The following is a 16,405-nucleotide window of genomic DNA, read 5'->3' on the forward strand; positions in this document are numbered from 1 at the left end:
TGCCCACCCTGCCAGGGAACAATTCCTGCCCAATATCCCATCCAGCCCTGCCCTCTGGCACTGGGAAGCCAGTCCCCCTTGTCCTGTCACTCCAGGCCCTTGTCCAAAGTCCCTCTCCAGCTCTCTTGTAGCACCTTTAGGCACTGGAAGGAGCTCTCAGTTCTCATGATTTGCCCTTAGTGAAGCCACGTTGGCTATCACCAATCACCTCCTTATTTTCCATGTGCCTTAGCATAGCTTCCAGGAGGATCTGCTCCAAGCTCTTTCCAGGCACTGAGGTGAGACCTGACCACCTGTAGTTCTCTGGATCTTCCTTATTCCTCTTTCTAAAAAAGAGGGCTACATTTCCCCTTTTGGGGTCAGTGGGAACTCCTCTGGACTGCCTCAACCTCTCAAACACGATGGATGATAGTGGCCAGGCCACTTCCTCTACCAGTCCCTCTGAGCCTGCGGGTGCATCTCGTCAGGTCCCATGGACTTGTGCACCTTCAGGTCCCTTCGACCTCCTCGACCCCAGTCCTCTCCTGCTGCGGGCAGTTCTTTGTTCTCCCACTCTCTGCCTTTGCCTCCTGCGACTTGGGCAGAGTGGCTGGAGCAGCTTGCCACGAAGGCTGAGTCAGAAACATGGCCGAGTACCTCAGCCCTCCCCACGTCCCACGGAACTGGGGTGCCCATTTCCTTTCTTAGAGGGTCCACATTCTCCCGAGTCTTCCTTTTATCACCGGTGTACCTATAGAGATTGCTCTGCTTGTTGCCCTTGATGCCCCTGGCCAGATTTAATTCTGTCAGGCTTCAGCATTCCTAACCTGATCCCTGGCTGCTCACAATCCTCCCTGGCTGCCTGTCCTTCCCTAGTAGGTGAGGAAGGAAGGAAATCCAAGGAACCTCTCACCGTAGGTACTTCAGCAATGTTTCTCCATTCCCTGCTGCCTTATGGAAGGGCAGGGCCCTGGGTCAGCTGCGGTGGTGGCTTCAAGAGGAAAAAGCAGGGAAGGGGCTGGGGTATGGCATGGTACGTTTCACGTGGAATTGCTGGCTCCTGTCTGCTTTAGGGGGATCAGGCCAGGTACAGGTGCGAGCAGGAGGCACAGGTCTCACAGACTGCAGATGGCTGCAGCCAGAGACACAGGGCTGGCCACGTGCAGCTGCCCTGGGACACATTCTACTATTGATTATTGTAAAAGATTCATAATATAGCGAGAGCTTTATGGCCAGTGTCTTGTCATTTCGTATTTAAGTTCTGTTGCCATATTTCTTTTATTTTGCAATAAATATTTTGCAAAGCCTACACTGAGGAGCTGTGCTAACACACGAGTGCGCGGCAGCTGCTCCGAGGTTACGCTGCGTGCTGGGCCGTGCTGGCTCAGCTGGGCCCCCTGGCATGGGCTGGCTCTCCTGGAGGGATCCTTGCCCCTGCCACCTCCCTGCCACCGCGCTGTCACCACAGCTGACTCTGCCATGGGGTCGTTGTGCTTGAATCACTGACAGCAAACAGCAGCTCCCCTACGGCTGTGCCAAACCTCGTCCCCGTGCCTTTGCAGGAGGCAGTGAGCCACGGGTGACACTGCCAGGGGAAGCCTCACAGTGCTGGAAAATGGCAGCTGAAGGGACGAGTGAGACCTGGTGTGAATAAATACAATAAAAAGGAGGAAAACCAGTCCTGACTGTTCCTCCTGGGAGAGCTCTGGAGTTACGTCCAAGCCCTAAGCAGCTGTCACCTGGCAGCAGCCCTCAGAAAAGTGCACAAGAACAAGTTTAGCCTCAGTGAAAGGAAGCTCGGTCTGGCTGCAAGAACTTGGAAGTAACCATGGAAAAAACCTCCCGAGGAGTTACTCTCTAGGCACTAAACACCAACAATTAAAGATTCTACATCTGGTCTCATTTACACTGTGCTCTGGCAGAACTCTGGCAGCATCAGCCTGGTGAACCTACTGCCTCCTGCATAAGCAGGATCAAAGTCAAGCCATGGCTCCAACACCTGTTACCACCCTTGCTTTCACCAGGATTCATCAAGCAAGAATTCCTAAGGATTTGATTAACTTTTCTGTAATTCAGCAAAACTTGTAGTGGAAGGTAGTTTTCTTACTGACAGCTGAGACATAAGAGGATTTTTGCGTAAAGCAGAACTCCAAGTGTGTCTTTGAATATAGCAGGATTAATTAATTACTCCAGTGTTACCTATAACCCACATTAGATAAGTTAACACACATTATCATTAGGCCTATCCAGACCACTCAGATTTCACTTCAAAAAAACCCAAACAAAATGAACCCATCACCTTGTGTCCTTTCTGACTGAAACTGAGTTTAGGATAAGGAATACCTCAGCTGGCAGTGCTAAGAAGGGAGGTGTTTCCAGTTCAGGTCACTGAGTAGACAGGTGACATTCATTCCAGGATGCCCTCAGGTTTCAGGTTTTCTTCCCAAGGCAGCTGATACAGCATGACAAGTAAAAGTGTGGCAGTTCCTCAGGACATTCAGGAGAGGTTATTGAGGCCTGCCTGGTTCTCTGAACAGAGCTGACCCCTCTCAAGGCCCCAGGCTTGAAGCACATCCAGGCAGAGCTCGCAGCAGACGGACCTGCATGCCGGGCAGGCCCCCAGCCAGGCTACAGCACCTGGCAGGTGCCCTGCAGCCCCTTGGCTGCTCTGCAGCCCGCCAGGAGATCTGCTGTGGTTCTGGAGTTCTCCCTAAAATCTGTTTCCACTTCAGACACAAATGAAAATGCTCCTGTCCAGGGACTGATGAGTTTAGAGCGAGCACAGCTCAGCTGGGGGGGCCAGCCCCTGGCGGTGCCTGCCGGCCCTCTGCTGCAGCCCGGCTCCGGCCGGCACTCAGGCTCTCTCTGCCGCAGGCAGAGCCCAGCGCCGTGGCCAGCCAGGGAGCCGATCTCGCAGGGCCGTGAGGAGTTCTCGGCACCGACACCAGGTGAGCCACCGAGACACTGGCTGCACCTCAACATGCTCTTTCCGTCTGAAAAGTACGAGAAACTGACTTCTCTGTTGTGGAACTCACGTGCTAGTAAAACACTGCGAATCCTTACCGACAGCACGGGTAAAGTAGCACACACCTGCTCTCCCGAGGGGAATCCAAACCTGGCAGGGTTTGTGCAAGGCGGTTTTCTCTCTTTTATTCTCCGAGCTGTATGTGCAGCTTTCTTGGAGAGGTTTGACAGCGCCAAGTCCTACGGGAGAGACCAGGAAGATGTGTGACAAGTGTGTGACACAGGTGTAAGGAATCCGCTCGGGCAGGTGTTCCAGGTGCAGACAGGTCGTGTCCGAACAGGCAGTCACGTCGGGTTTGGTACCGCGTGTCACCCCCAGCCCAGCTCCCGGCTGCGGACAGAAGCAGCGGCTCCGGGGCTCGGCAGGCGCGGAGCGCCGGGACGGCGGGACCAGGACCGAGCCGCCTCCGGCTGCCCGGTGAGAGCCGCCCTGGCTCCGCTCCCGCACAGCGCCCGCAGCGCGGCCCGGGCGGGCACGGGACAAGCGGCAGCCGCGGGCCGGGCGGGGCCGGGCGGAGCCGCACCCGAGGCCCCAGCGTCGCCCTGGAGACGGCCGGGCACGAACGGGCCGGGCTCGAACGGGCCGGGCACGAACGGGCCGGGCACGAACAGCCCGGGCACGAACGGGCGCCGGGCATGGACGGGCCGGGCCGGGCCGCCGAGCCCAGCGTAGCGGCGGACGATGGCGCGGGCGAGCCCCGCTGGTCCCCGGCCCCCGAGAAGAGCACAGACCGCCCGGCAGAGCCGCGGTGCGGGACACCATCGGCCGGCCCGCAGCCGACCCCCACGGGCCTGCCCACCCTCCTGGCCTACAGACCCGAGTCCTCGCAGGCAAACGTACACCACGAGGTCAGTTGGGGTGGGCGCTCCCCGCTGCTTCGTTCGCACGGTTCCATGGGGAAAACCGGGAACCAACGCCCTTTGCCGAGCCCGCAGAGGAGCCCCTTCATGACAGGTTTTGCTTCTGCGAGGCTGTTGAAACAGCCTGGGCAGCAAGAGGCTATGCAGCCCCCCCACTCTCGCTCCCTCCTCTGTTGAGAATTTCCTAGCAGAATGTTTTGTCTAAATCAAATGTGTATGTACAAAATGTGTATATAAATAGGTACAGCCACCGAATACAAGCAGGGCACAGAGTTCCTGTAACCCTTAGCAGAGCAAAGTCACCAAAGAGTTAATTCGAGGCACGAGGTGGGGAGCAAGGGAATTTTGTTCCAGGATATCCAGTACCCATCCTCCAAACACACCCTGCTGCCAACCTGGTTTGCATCTGGTCAGATGTGACCAGCTCTGTATCACCAAGTCTGCTGCTGCTTCCTCAGAAACTCCCACAACTGGAGTTTTTCTCCCTGTAAGGCATTCAAAGCCTCAGCTCCAGTGTTCTGTGCTCTCAGCTTCCCTGGGAAGGAGCAGAACTCATAAATACCAGTCATTCCCTTTGTCTGGGGGCATTTATTGATTTATTTATAACACATTTGCTATTCTTCTTGGTGGTTTCGTGAACCTAATGTTTTGAGTTAAATTGTTCCAAGATATCCCGGACATGGATCTGCCGTGAGTGCCCTTGGGTGCTTTGTCAGATCTGCTGCATTTTCCCCACGGGGATCTGGGGCTGGCACCCCACGTCCTTCCTCCCCGCTCTCCCCGCCATCGCTGCAGGCAGAGGAGGATGCTGAGCCAACCTGCGAGTACTGCGGCAACCCGCTGAGGCCGTTCCCCTTCTGCGAGGACGGGGCTCTCTCCGAGCACCAGGAAGACGTAAGCTGGCGGGAGGGACGAGCGGGGTTTGCTGTGGAGCGGCCGCGCTCACGGCTCCGCTCTCTCGCCTTCCAGAGATTCTGCTGCCAGCGCAGCCGAGAGCTCTACGAGTTCATCGTGAGGGAGAGGAAGAGGCTCGAGGATGCCAGCAGCCTTCCCAGAGCTGTCAGCACCCAGGAATCCCTCGGCTCCGAAGCCAACCTGCTGCTGCCAAAGGAGCAAGACAGCCACAGGTACTGGGAGAGCTGGGGTCAGCCTGTGTAATGAACAACAGGGAGCTCTGAGGGGAAAAGGAGCGTTAAGAAACCGCAGGGACAGGGAGGAAAGAAGAAAAACCTTTGCTTTAGGCACCACAAGTTCTGATTCTCTCTGGTCCCTCCTGGCTTCTCTATTGCCAGGCTGCACAGGGAGGTGGCGAGGCAGGTGCTGAGTGAAATGTTAATTCCAGTGCTGGCAGATGAACTATCGAGAGACAGGTAGAGCCAAAAAACCCACAGCTGTGGGAAGGGACACTATTTGGGTGTAGCTTCTACCTCTGGCACTGAAACAAAGCTGGTGTTTGTATTTCTGTTTTGATCTATAAACTGTGTTTGGATTACAGTTTCCAGTCACACACAAGAACTCTGCAAGTTCTCAGGCTCTTTAGCAGGACACCCAAAGCTTGTGCAAGAGTTTAAGCCTCCAGGGAAAGTTTAAGCCACAGGGAAAAGGACTAAACTAAAAAAAAAACTAAACCAGTACACCTGGAAGTAAACTGTTGGTCTCCTCAAAAATCTTTCTCAGTCTGAGGGTGCAAGTGCCTCCTACTATGTCCAGAGCACACACCAAACCACTGTCAGATTCATGAGAAGCTACACAAGAATAGTGAAAATATTCTTGGAGATGAGCTGTTTTCTTGATGTTGTGGGCATCTGTCTTTCACATAAAATCCTGATCCAAAGCCCATTACAAGAATCAGCTCTCCTGCCAGCAGAGCTGATGCCACTGCAGTGGCAGTCTGTTCACTGGAATCTGTGTGGCACAATTCCTTTCTGCTGAGGTATGAGTATTTTGGTGACACTCTGCTGCCTTTACTTGGAATTGTGAGCAGACAGAAAAACAGATTCAGAAATTGTGTTCCTAAAGCAGGGGTATCCACTACTTGCAGCTTTCTAAACATGATCTGTGAGGTGTCAACACTTGTGTTTTCCAGGCAGCAGAAGAGACACCTGGCCAGAGAGTTGGCTGAGCAGTCTTTAAGGCTGAGTGCCATTAAAGGTGAGTGGTATTTCCTTATGGATCTGTCCATTTATCTCAGTGCATTCCGTGGAATTGCTGGTTTCCAGCTGGAGGATTTTATACAGCAATGTGTTCGTTCATTGTCAGATATGCCATCTCATTAGATACAGCCCTATTAAATCATCCCTCACACATGAGCACAAGAGCAGGCACATCCCCTTTGCAGTTTGTCATGATTTTCAGCGTGTACGTGTGCTGTTTCCAGCTGAGATGCACAGAACCTGACCTGAGAGGATAAGCTGGCAAAGCCAAGCCCCTAGGAAACAGGAACTGCCAAAATGAGGCTCACCCATATTTTGCCTGATCAGGTGGATATTCCACCAATTCCTAGCCCAGGCTGTGGATGACTGAGCAGCCTTTGGATAGAGGAGGAGTTTTGACAGGTGGACTGGGATTTACAATTGGGCATGTGTTCAGAGGGGATGGCAGGGCAGCGAGGCTTCTGCAGCACTGGGATCTCAAATGGTCAGTTCCAGTGCGTGGAGATAAATGTTACCCCAGGAAGCTGCTCTTTACACAGATGTGTGCATATATGTAACTGAAAACAATGCTATCTTTTATCATAATCCTGTGCTCTGAAATAGCTGAGCACTTTGGACTGCCCGTGTTAGAAAATACCCCGAGACAGACTGTCAGGATGGAGTGTTTCAGCCAGGAACTCCCACTCCCCCAGTCACAGCAGAGCTATCGGGCAGCCCCGGGTGGGCACTGCCAACCCTCTCTGCTGCACAGAAGCCCTCCCTGTGCTCTGCAGGGTCACAGCAAGCTGGATTCGTTTCCTACGAGCCTTCCCAGGAACTCGCATCTCCCGAAGGCGGGACACCAGTGCCTCTTGCAAGCGCAGCCGAGCCCAAGCCTGAGCCCGAGCCCCAGCCCAAGGAGAAGCCCAAGCCCGAGCCCGAGCCCCAGCCCAAGGAGAAGCCTGAACCGGAACACCGGCCCGAGGAGGAGCCCGAGGAGGAGCCCTGGCCTGAGGAGGAGCCCAAGGAGGAGCCCCGGCCCGAGGAGGAGCCCGAGCTGGAGCCCCGGCCCGAGGAGGAGCCCGAGCTGGAGGAGCCCGAGTCGCGGCCTGGAGAGGAGCCCGAGCTCCAGGAAGAGCCCAAGCATGACAAGAAAGCCGCGTCGCGCAGCGTCCTCTGCTACGAGTTCAGTCTGCTGGGGAAGAAGGCAGGTGCCTGCGGCCGACAGCGACGGGAGCACCTGGGGCGTGTCAGCGCTCCGAGCTGTCAGAGCCCGCAGCGCCCCTTGACACAGGGCAGCTGTGCCAGACTGCTCTCATCCACTTTATCCTTCCAATCTTAGGTGGGGAAGGGTAAATTGGTGCAGAAGTACTACAAAAATGGAAAGAAATTCCTTACCATGCTCCCAGACGGAACCTCGCAGTTATTGTATCCTTTACGGAGTTCACTTGCCTGCCTTAGTCCAGGGCTGTTCTAATTTGTGTCCCAGTCCACTTTATTACAACCCAGCTCATCACTCCCGCTCACTCTGAGGAGCAGCAGCAGTGGAACTTGACACAGCTCCTGGGCTGAGGTTTCAAAGAACAGCCAGCAGCTCCAATGAGCACTAGCTTCCAAGACCCAGCCCAAGGAAGCAGCACACCTTTAACACAGTGCTCTGGGTAATATATCAGTTTTACACCCCAAAGCAGTACCTGGAAGTATTTAGTGTGTAATAACAGATGAAGCAAGCAAAGCAGGGGGTTACAGACACCTTAGCTAGCAGCAGCTATCCATCTGGAAACCTGGCCATCATCATTACACAAGCCAGAGACCAGCTGATGTGCATAGTACAGGAAGACGAGCGAAGGACAGCCAAAATCCGAGCACTGTTTCAGTCTGATGGCAGGAGCACATGCTATTACCCTACCGGAGATGAGTGGTGCGTTCAGCAGCTTTGCTGTCTCCTCTGTGCATTGACATTCCAAAGGCCATGAAGGCTATTTTTAATAGTATCCAAAAATAGACAAATTCAGCAGCTCATAGGCCCTGCTTCAGGTGCCCCCAGAGCAGCAAGGCAACCCAGCTGTGCCCTGAGAGGTGGGGGACAGACCCTGCCCCTGCTGTGCCTCTGCCCCATCCCTCAGGGGAATAAGAGACCTTCTGCCACAGGAGCTTACAGGGTTCAGAGCTTCCATTTCCCTTCCTTTAGGATAAATATGAGTATCCAGGGTGGGCAGTATTTGGACCAAGCAGGCAACAGGGTAAGAAGGTGGATGTGGCCAAACTTGTCACCGGGACCCCAGGTTCCACTGAGCCCCATTTTCATCTCCCTGAACCGTCACGTGGGGGTCAGGATCCTGGCCCAGGACAAGATCTTCGTCTCCTTCCTTGCCATGGGGCGACAAGCAAAACTCAACATGGGAACCAAAGTACAGGTAATTGTTCCTGTGCTGAGCCACTCCCCACAGCGGGAGCGGGGCAGCCAGGGAAGCTCCCCTCTGTGCTTATCCTGGATGCTCCCTGTGTTGTCCCATGCTCCGTCCCCAAAAAGAAAGCTGTGGCGATGCACATATTCCTGCCACTCCTATGGAGATGGGGCGCTTGCCAGCCCCCTGCAAGGGGCCACAGTGTGGGACTCCACTCCCAGGCAGGTCCCTGGCGACATCCCCAAGGTCGCCCTGGCTGTGCCACAGGGAGAAGAACTATGATCCATGTGGGCAGGGTGCAGGGCAGCTCCCGTCCTCCGCAGGCTCCTGTCACGGGGGGCAGGTTTGTCTGCTGGAGATGGCAGCCCCGTCCCCAGCTCGGGTGGCTCTGCCAACACGTGTCCTCTGTTGTGCAGGTCAGCACCGACAGCCAGCTGCCTCCTGCAGCCCGGCTGGGTGAGGATGAGCTCCTGCTGCTTGCCTTCCGCGTGAGGATCCTGCAGCTCTTCGAAAGGATGCGGGGATGCCTCAACTTCCCTTCCAGCGAGCAGTGGAACAAGATGCAGCCTCCCATATACCTCATCAGCCAGGCCATGAAGATCCTGGAGCTCTGCATGGCTGCTGACATAAGTGACGAGCTGCGCAGCTCCATCAAGGCAATAGTAAACGCCCAGCAGCTCTGACCCGTGTGTGTGTGGTGTAAGGCAGAGTGAGCCAGAGGCAGTGCCTGACGCTGTGGCACCTGCACGTGCTCAGCGAGGTTTCTGCTCCGGCCCTGCCTGCCCTGGTGCAGAGCAAAGGGCAGCCCAGGGCTGATCCGCACAGCCCCACATGGCTCTTGCTCAGGGCAGGCGGTACCAGCCCGCAGTGACAGCAGCTTGGTCACGGAGGCACGAGAGGACTTTGCTGGGGCAGAGCAATGCTCCACAGCAGCGCTCTGCTCCTGAGCAGCCTCCCTTCTGTCTCCAGCCCCCGCTGAGTAGGCACTTCAGCCCCCGGGTAAGGCACAGGGGACACAGGGCACAGCTGAGCCAGGGCTCGGGACAGCGACACAGGCAGGTGTTTGCTCAGGTCACCCACACGGGTACTGCTCTGCCGCTCCTGACGCGGTGGCATCAGCAGGAAGCCCCAAGAGTTCCTGGAGCCCATGCCCACGGCAGCTCAGCCAGCTGCAGGTACAAGACAAGGCAGTTCCCTGCGCCCTCAGAGTGCCCAAAGCAAGCGCCCGTGCTTGGCTCCAGAGAGCAGCAGCTGCAGCCCGGCATGGGCTCTGGTTCAAGCACTGCACACACAGAACTGTCAGAGGGGGTTCAGGGGCTCGTGGTGCTGCAGGCAGCAGTGAGGAACCTCCCAGCCACTCAGAGCTCCTTTGAATCTGGGGCTCACCTGGCCAGCTTCCCCCAGGGAGGCCACGCCTCAACTGTGGCAAGTGCCTGAAGGGTAAGGCCACCACAGTGCCCTTCCCCACACTGGAGGTTCTTAGGGGCTTACACATGACAAATACAAGGTCAGTAACTTTGGAAAGTTGGCTTTTTATGCAGTTTTTCAATTGCAGTTCCAAGAATGTCCATCGGTGACAAACAAGGTACTTCACACAGGAAATGGGAACTCTTTATTTCAATTAATGTTCTTGGGTTCTGTTCAGGACAGCAGGAAGGCCCAGCTCATCTCTCAAATGGCCAAGGAAGAACTGCTGGAGCTGGTCCACATGATTAAAGAGCAGCTGATCTTAATTTTCACTGAAGTCACCAAGAGATGTAACAATTCCGCATATAATTTTGCTTATATAATTCAGTATATAATGCACTGTTCGACTCTGCCATAGATTTTGAAAAATATACAAACCTGTTTTAACCACATTAAAGAGATTTGATAGACAGCTATCAATTACTCAACAGTTTAGGACAATATCAGACACTCCTATAACTTCATTTTAAACTACAAAAAGAACATAAATTCATATAAAATACAACAGATTAAACAAACTTCTCTTTTTCCAAGGAAAAATTAGGTATCAACTCAATCTGCCATAGTGTGAAACATGAATATAAAATAAGTTACCATTAGTAATGCCTGCATTGCTGATCTATGAACTGGTCGAATGAAGTCTTAAAAAAACTATACAGTATTATTGCACTCGTGGCTGTGCAGTGTGGGCTGGCCAGCACTGAAACAGGGCTCATTGAGTGTTTGTCCAGGAGGCACACCGTGGCTGCAGAGAGGCATCCAGCCTGCACCAACAGCAGCTGTCTTCAGTGCAGGCCTTCATGGTCTGCACCACGTGGCCCGGGAACCACCACCCAATGCCTGTGGAGAAACACCTGGGTTACAGTCAGCAACACCCCTGCAGCACAGCAGCACTGAGCTGGGGCCACACCTGCACTGGGCCACACCTGCACCAAGCTGCGGCCACACCTGCACCAAGCTGGGGCCACACCTGCACGGGGCCGGGGCCAAGATGGGGACTCCTAAGCCATGTTTTGAAAGCCACAGGTGACACAGGGATGTGGAAGTGCTCTGTCATAAAATACCTACAGGATGTGAACTCCATGCTACCAAAAGCCGTGGAGCTTTTGCAGAGAAGCAGGCCAGAACACCAGGTTCTGCTCTCCAGGGCTAAGCAAGGAATAGACAGCATCCTGTTCCTCAAGGCTCTGGAATTCAACGGGGTTAAAAGCCAGGGAGACCTTAAGCCCCTGGACAGAGGCTATTGTAATGCACGAGAGCAGTGCTTAGTGTTTCTGATTTCTGCACCACACACTTCACTGACATTAGGCCTTCTGCCTGTAGTAACACACATTCTCCTGCCTCATGGAATACCAGCTTCCTGTTCTGAGACAGGCAGAATGAGCCACATCCCAAAACCTCCCCCCCAAACAGCCTCTGTGACACCACATGTGGCAGTTTAACATCATGGGAGCTGGTTCTCCAGAAAAGCATTTAACTGAACAAACACACAATCCTAAAATCCAGTCTCCAGCGTGCCCGTCTCGCCTGGGCAAACGCACTGGTGACTGGAGGAGACTTACGAGAAGTTTCAGTGCTGAGCGATGGGGCTATGATCGATGATGGGGCATTGACTCCATGTGCACATTGAGCTTCATCTCGTTATCAAGGATCTGTACAAGCTGCTGCATGGAAGGGAGGTGGCCAGACTCCAGCTTAGACCACACTGGGACATCTAGTGCAGAACACACACGGAGAGAAGCACCGTTACACTGGGAGCATCAGAAAACAGGCACAGCTGGTGTAAACATGGAATTGAGAAGCTCTAGGAAACTGTCTGAGCTGTACTGATCTATGCTGAGGAAAGCATCTGAATCAACAATGCTTCCAACCTCTGCCTATGCTGCATCCCAGCCCAACTAGGAGAGCAAGTGTCTAATGCTTCCATTTAGAAGTGTATCACATCGATGGAGAGGTGCAAAATACCCACTGGCATTCCTCTCTACCTGAAAAATCAGTACTGTGCTCCATCAGTACTGATAATCCGGTAATAGTAATGGATTCTTTAGGATTCCAAAGCTAAGGCATGCTGCAGAACAGACAGGGAAAGCATCTAATTGGAAAGTACATGCCCCTAGCTGATGGTTTCTGATTTAATGCACATCACACACAAAGAAAGAATATAACACAGTTATCCCAAGGCACCAAATATCCCTCTGAGGAAATTTTTACAGGGCTGTTCTAGAATATCTGACATCTGTATAAATTGCTTTATCAGACTTCTATGATTTTCATCATTTATTCTGATAGGCAACATCTGAAGATCCAAATGCATGGCAATTTCCACATTATCACATTTGGGACACACATTTCCTGACACCATCCCTCATTCTCCACAGCCCTCACACGTGTGTATGTGACACCCCTCAAACAAAGTCTCCACTCACCATTCAAAGTGATTTCAAAAGCCCCAGTGGACATACACTGGTTCTCAATCATGTTGCTCAGGAAGAAGACCATCATGCAGGCGTACACCTGGAAGGGAACAAAGATCCACACAGACTTCAGCCACGTCAGGCACACCTGCTGCTGTTCACAGGTGCCTCTGAACTCCCTCTGTGACCGCCCAAGGAATATTCCCATCTACAGACACCTCCCCTGCCTCCTTTAACAGACTGAGCACCTTGCTTCCCCAGAAGAGCACCAAACCAGCTGCACCGCCACCCAACCCGCAGCCCTCCAGCCCAGGCAGCTGCAGGGGCTGCCAGCGTGACATGGCAACTCAAGGGTTCCCAGACACAGCTGTCACTGTCACAGCAGTCGCCAGCTCACAGAGCCAGGGGCCAGCCACAAACAGCAGGGACAGGCAAGGCACGTGCGTGGCAACCACCGACCCTCCTGCACGCTCCAAGCTCTTCATCTGCAATTTCCTCTGTGCATGGGTGACTAAGAAGGAAAGGATAGCACCTTCAGCAGTGCAGCTCCTCCCTCACTGCCAGCACCTCTCTGACTTCCTGTTCACAGGCACACTCACACGAGTCAGTGCAACACCACGGCACCTGGCACAGGGACAGCAGCCACGCACTGCAGCCAGCCCAGCCAGGCCCAGAGCTGGCCCATTAGTTCAACTGGAATGCATTCCACCTTACGGGCATGCAAACTGGCCAAAGACCCAGGCCACTGGGCAGCTCAGCATGAAGGGCTGTGAATTACTTCAGTTTAGTGGAATAAATCTGGAGCAAGGTTACTCTAAATCAGAGTACAACACCCTGAATCTACTGGCATCATCAGTACTGACTCATGGGAATATTCTCCCACAATGTCATGCCAGTCTGCTCTCCAAAAACACCCACATTTCAACTTCATTTTTCTAACGCCCTTCTAATTGCTGCCTAATCTATCAGGAGCCTGATGGAAGCATCAACTGCAAAACCGTTAAGAGACAACAGAGAAGGGAAAATGTAATTTTAACATCAACAATGCTGGCTTGAAATGCTCTTCTTGAGCCTAAAAAACAAAGAACTCTTTTATTGTCTTTGTCAGCACATTAACCTCAGCTGCCCTTCTCGAGTAGGAGCAGCTTGGAAAGAGATCACAGAAGCACACCTGGGTTTGCCAAAAGCATAAGGCACAACTGGTAAGAATTATTCTACCATAAGGCTGCAGCACATGAAAGGTACATCAGTCAGAACTGAGGGACTCACAGAGCACCCTCATGAAGTAACTCTGAAGCTGCTTTTTCACACTAAAAGAAGTATGTTCTTTACCTTGTTTTCCTGGCCCCACTGCCAGATGCTTGGAGCTTGCATGCCAAAGAAAGCAAAGGGGTCCTTGCCAACGATGATTAAGCCAATTAATACTAGTTTGAAGACAGACAGGAAGGATGCTATGTGCCTGTTGGAGACAACACACACCAGTGACTGAAAGGTTCGGTTCCCACTTCACCATACACAACTGTAAGTCACATCACTAGAAGACAGTACAATCAAATGTTTCAGGGGAAGTACAAAACTTTCCAAGGTTTATCTCACTGTAAAAAACCCCAAACCAAATCAAACCAACAAAACAAAAAAGCAACACACATAACAGCACCTCCAATGAGGCCCTGCTTTTGCACAGCACCCCAGAATGCCACCTTCCTGTAAACCACGGACAGATTCTTTTGCTCCTCTGCAGACCTCGAATGGGACTCTGCTTTAGACTTATATATGCCTGAACTGGATAAGAGATTCAGTTTCTAGAGCTGTTCCATATTACAGACATGTCTGACTGACGGGCAGCACCTCCTGTGGAGCATTTCAGTGAGGTGCAGCTGCCCAGAGCCAGCCCACAGCGAGGCACTGGCCCCGCAGCCTCCCACACCACACCCCTGCCAGGCATCGGGCACCACTGCTCCAGGAGCCACCCAGTAACTATGGCACCACTCCCCAGCGTGGGCACACTGCTTTAAGGAACAGCAGTAACACTCTTTTGCCCTCTTCTGAATTTCTCTGGGCTTTCCCCCCACAGCTGCAGCAAAGGCCACTCCGGCAGCTCCTAACCAGTGGTGAGCTCTCCCTGATTCAGATGTTAGCACTGAACCCTCCCTTCCTCTGTGTCCTTAACCCATTACAGGCATGTGTCACTAAGTGCATAAGCCTGAGCAACAAACTGAATTTATGTCCAGATACAGCATGAAGAAAAGCTAGGAATATTCACTGTTTCAAAAAAAAGTTATGTAATTTATTTCAGGTTGGATATGACAGGCCTCATCATACAGATACCCAGAGAGTTGTATGGAAAACTAGGGCAGCTACCTGGAAGGCAGAAAATCACATACAAGAAAACCATACAAGCGTCCTTGCGTGCAACTGCAATAGCAAATCCCCTCAAGTTTACGTGTTCAGTACTATTTCAGTGCAAATGCAGGTGTTCACCAGTGGAAAGCAGACAGACAGCGGGCACGCGGCGACAGGCTCACCTATAGATGGGTTGAGGAAGGTAGTTCTCCCCTTCGATGCGGATGTCTGGGTACCGCTGGCTGATGACCCGCATGTACTCCTCAAACACCCGCCGGTAGCCTCAGGAGACACTGAACACACGCAGCGCTGTCAGCACAGCTCCGGGGCGGCGCTGCACCAGCACTCAGCCTCCTCACTGCCCCGGCAACTTAACACAACTCACATTGTTATGGCACAGAGAAAACCTCATCGGCAGTGAAATTACACATCTCACATCCCAGCAGGTAAGCCCTGGGTGTGACACTGACTTGCTCCACATGCCAGCAGACACAGAGCTCTGGAAATACCCACTAAGCATCAAATCACTCGCTTTCCCTGCAAAAATCTGTTAAGTTTAGATTAATTTAGGAAGTCAATGTAAGGAACCCCTTGCTCTGTGCCCAAGAAAAATCTTCACACAGAGCCGTGTGGATCGGTCTCTGGGACTGTCCAGACAGGCAATGCCGCTCCCAGCCATCTCTGTCAGCACAACACGGGAACTGCAGCAGTTAAATATTCCCGAGCTGTCCTCTGCCTCGCCTTTCACGAAACTGCGGTAAACCGCCCAAGACCCCGAACCCAGCCCTCTCCCCTGAGCGCTTCTGCGGCGCCTCAGGGGCCCGCGGGGCCCGCCCAGGCTCTGCTCCGGCCTCCAGCCGGCCCTGCCCACCCCGGCGGCCGGGAACCCTAGGGACGAGTGCTCCGGGCCTGCTGAGTTCTTTTTCTCCCCGCCAACAGGCTCCGTGCTGCCCTGGGGCTGCCTGAACCCCGCTCGGAGCTGCTGGCACCATCGGCAACACCGCCGGAGTGGTGCAAAGGTGCCCGAGCGCAACGACTGCAATACGGGCACTGCACCAAAACACGAAATTACAGCCATTGCTAAGACATCGGTTCCTCCCAGACGTTAGTTCCGCACCAGCACAACGCCATACACGGCACTAAAGGGCCCGAAAAGCGCGATTTTATGGCGGGGGCCGAGGAGCGGGGCCCACTGGAAGAGCCGCCGCCCGCGGCCCGGTGCCGCCTCCCACGCTCCAACAAGGCCGGGCGCCCGGAAAGCTCGCCTGGGGCGGGGCGGCCCCCGGCCCTGCGGGAGGCCCCGCCACGGACAAGAGCGAGCGAGGCCGCCGCAGCGCTGAGGGAAAAGAAGGGAAGAAAAAGGAACGAGGGAGGGAGGGAGCGAGGGAGGGAGGGAGCGAGGGAGGGAGAGGCGACGGCCCGGCGCGCGCCGCCATCTTGGCCGCCGCCATCTTGGCGGGCGCCCCCTCACCAGATCTGAAACTTGAGCAGCGGCCCGGTGGCGTAGGCCATGCGCAGCTTCTTCACCGGCAGCCCGCCGTGCTCCACCGCCGCGGCCAGCCCGGCCAGCAGCAGCAGCAGCAGCAGCAGCCGCCGCAGCCCCGCCGCCCGCATCTCACCACCGCCGCTACCGCTGCTACCGCCGCTACCGCCGCCGCTGAGGCACCGCGCGCGCCGCCTCGGCAAGGTCACGCGCGCGGCGGGGCGGGGCCACGGCCGGAGCCCCGCCCCCAGCGCCCCCTGGCGGGCACAGAGCACTGGCACAGGTGGATGTGCA

The 16,405-nt window shown here is 54.3% G+C and overlaps 2 protein-coding genes across 2 annotated transcripts; one reads left to right on the forward strand and one right to left on the reverse strand.

Annotated features, from left to right (window-relative positions):
* Positions 1–30: 30 nt before the first annotated feature.
* On the forward strand, positions 31–9,785 carry ERICH6 (glutamate rich 6). The gene is made up of 8 exons (XM_038146195.1): positions 31–3,852; positions 4,660–4,991; positions 5,951–6,015; positions 6,791–7,203; positions 7,339–7,424; positions 7,765–7,917; positions 8,188–8,413; positions 8,821–9,785. The coding sequence occupies exons 1-8, from the start codon at positions 3,640–3,642 to the stop codon at positions 9,085–9,087; spliced, it is 1,755 nt and encodes a 584-aa protein (XP_038002123.1). The 5' UTR covers positions 31–3,639; the 3' UTR covers positions 9,088–9,785.
* A 135-nt stretch (positions 9,786–9,920) lies between these two features.
* On the reverse strand, positions 9,921–16,280 carry SELENOT (selenoprotein T). The gene is made up of 6 exons (XM_038146196.1): positions 16,100–16,280; positions 14,811–14,921; positions 13,618–13,744; positions 12,298–12,385; positions 11,434–11,585; positions 9,921–10,711 (listed from the first exon to the last, which is right to left on the reverse strand). Exons 1-5 carry the CDS (start codon positions 16,240–16,242, stop codon positions 11,461–11,463), a joined length of 594 nt encoding a protein of 197 aa, XP_038002124.1. The 5' UTR covers positions 16,243–16,280; the 3' UTR covers positions 9,921–10,711; positions 11,434–11,460.
* Between the last annotated feature and the right edge of the window lie 125 nt (positions 16,281–16,405).

The sequence above is a fragment of the Motacilla alba genome, chromosome 9 (genome assembly GCF_015832195.1).
Source record: "Motacilla alba alba isolate MOTALB_02 chromosome 9, Motacilla_alba_V1.0_pri, whole genome shotgun sequence".
Lineage (NCBI taxonomy): Eukaryota > Metazoa > Chordata > Aves > Passeriformes > Motacillidae > Motacilla > Motacilla alba.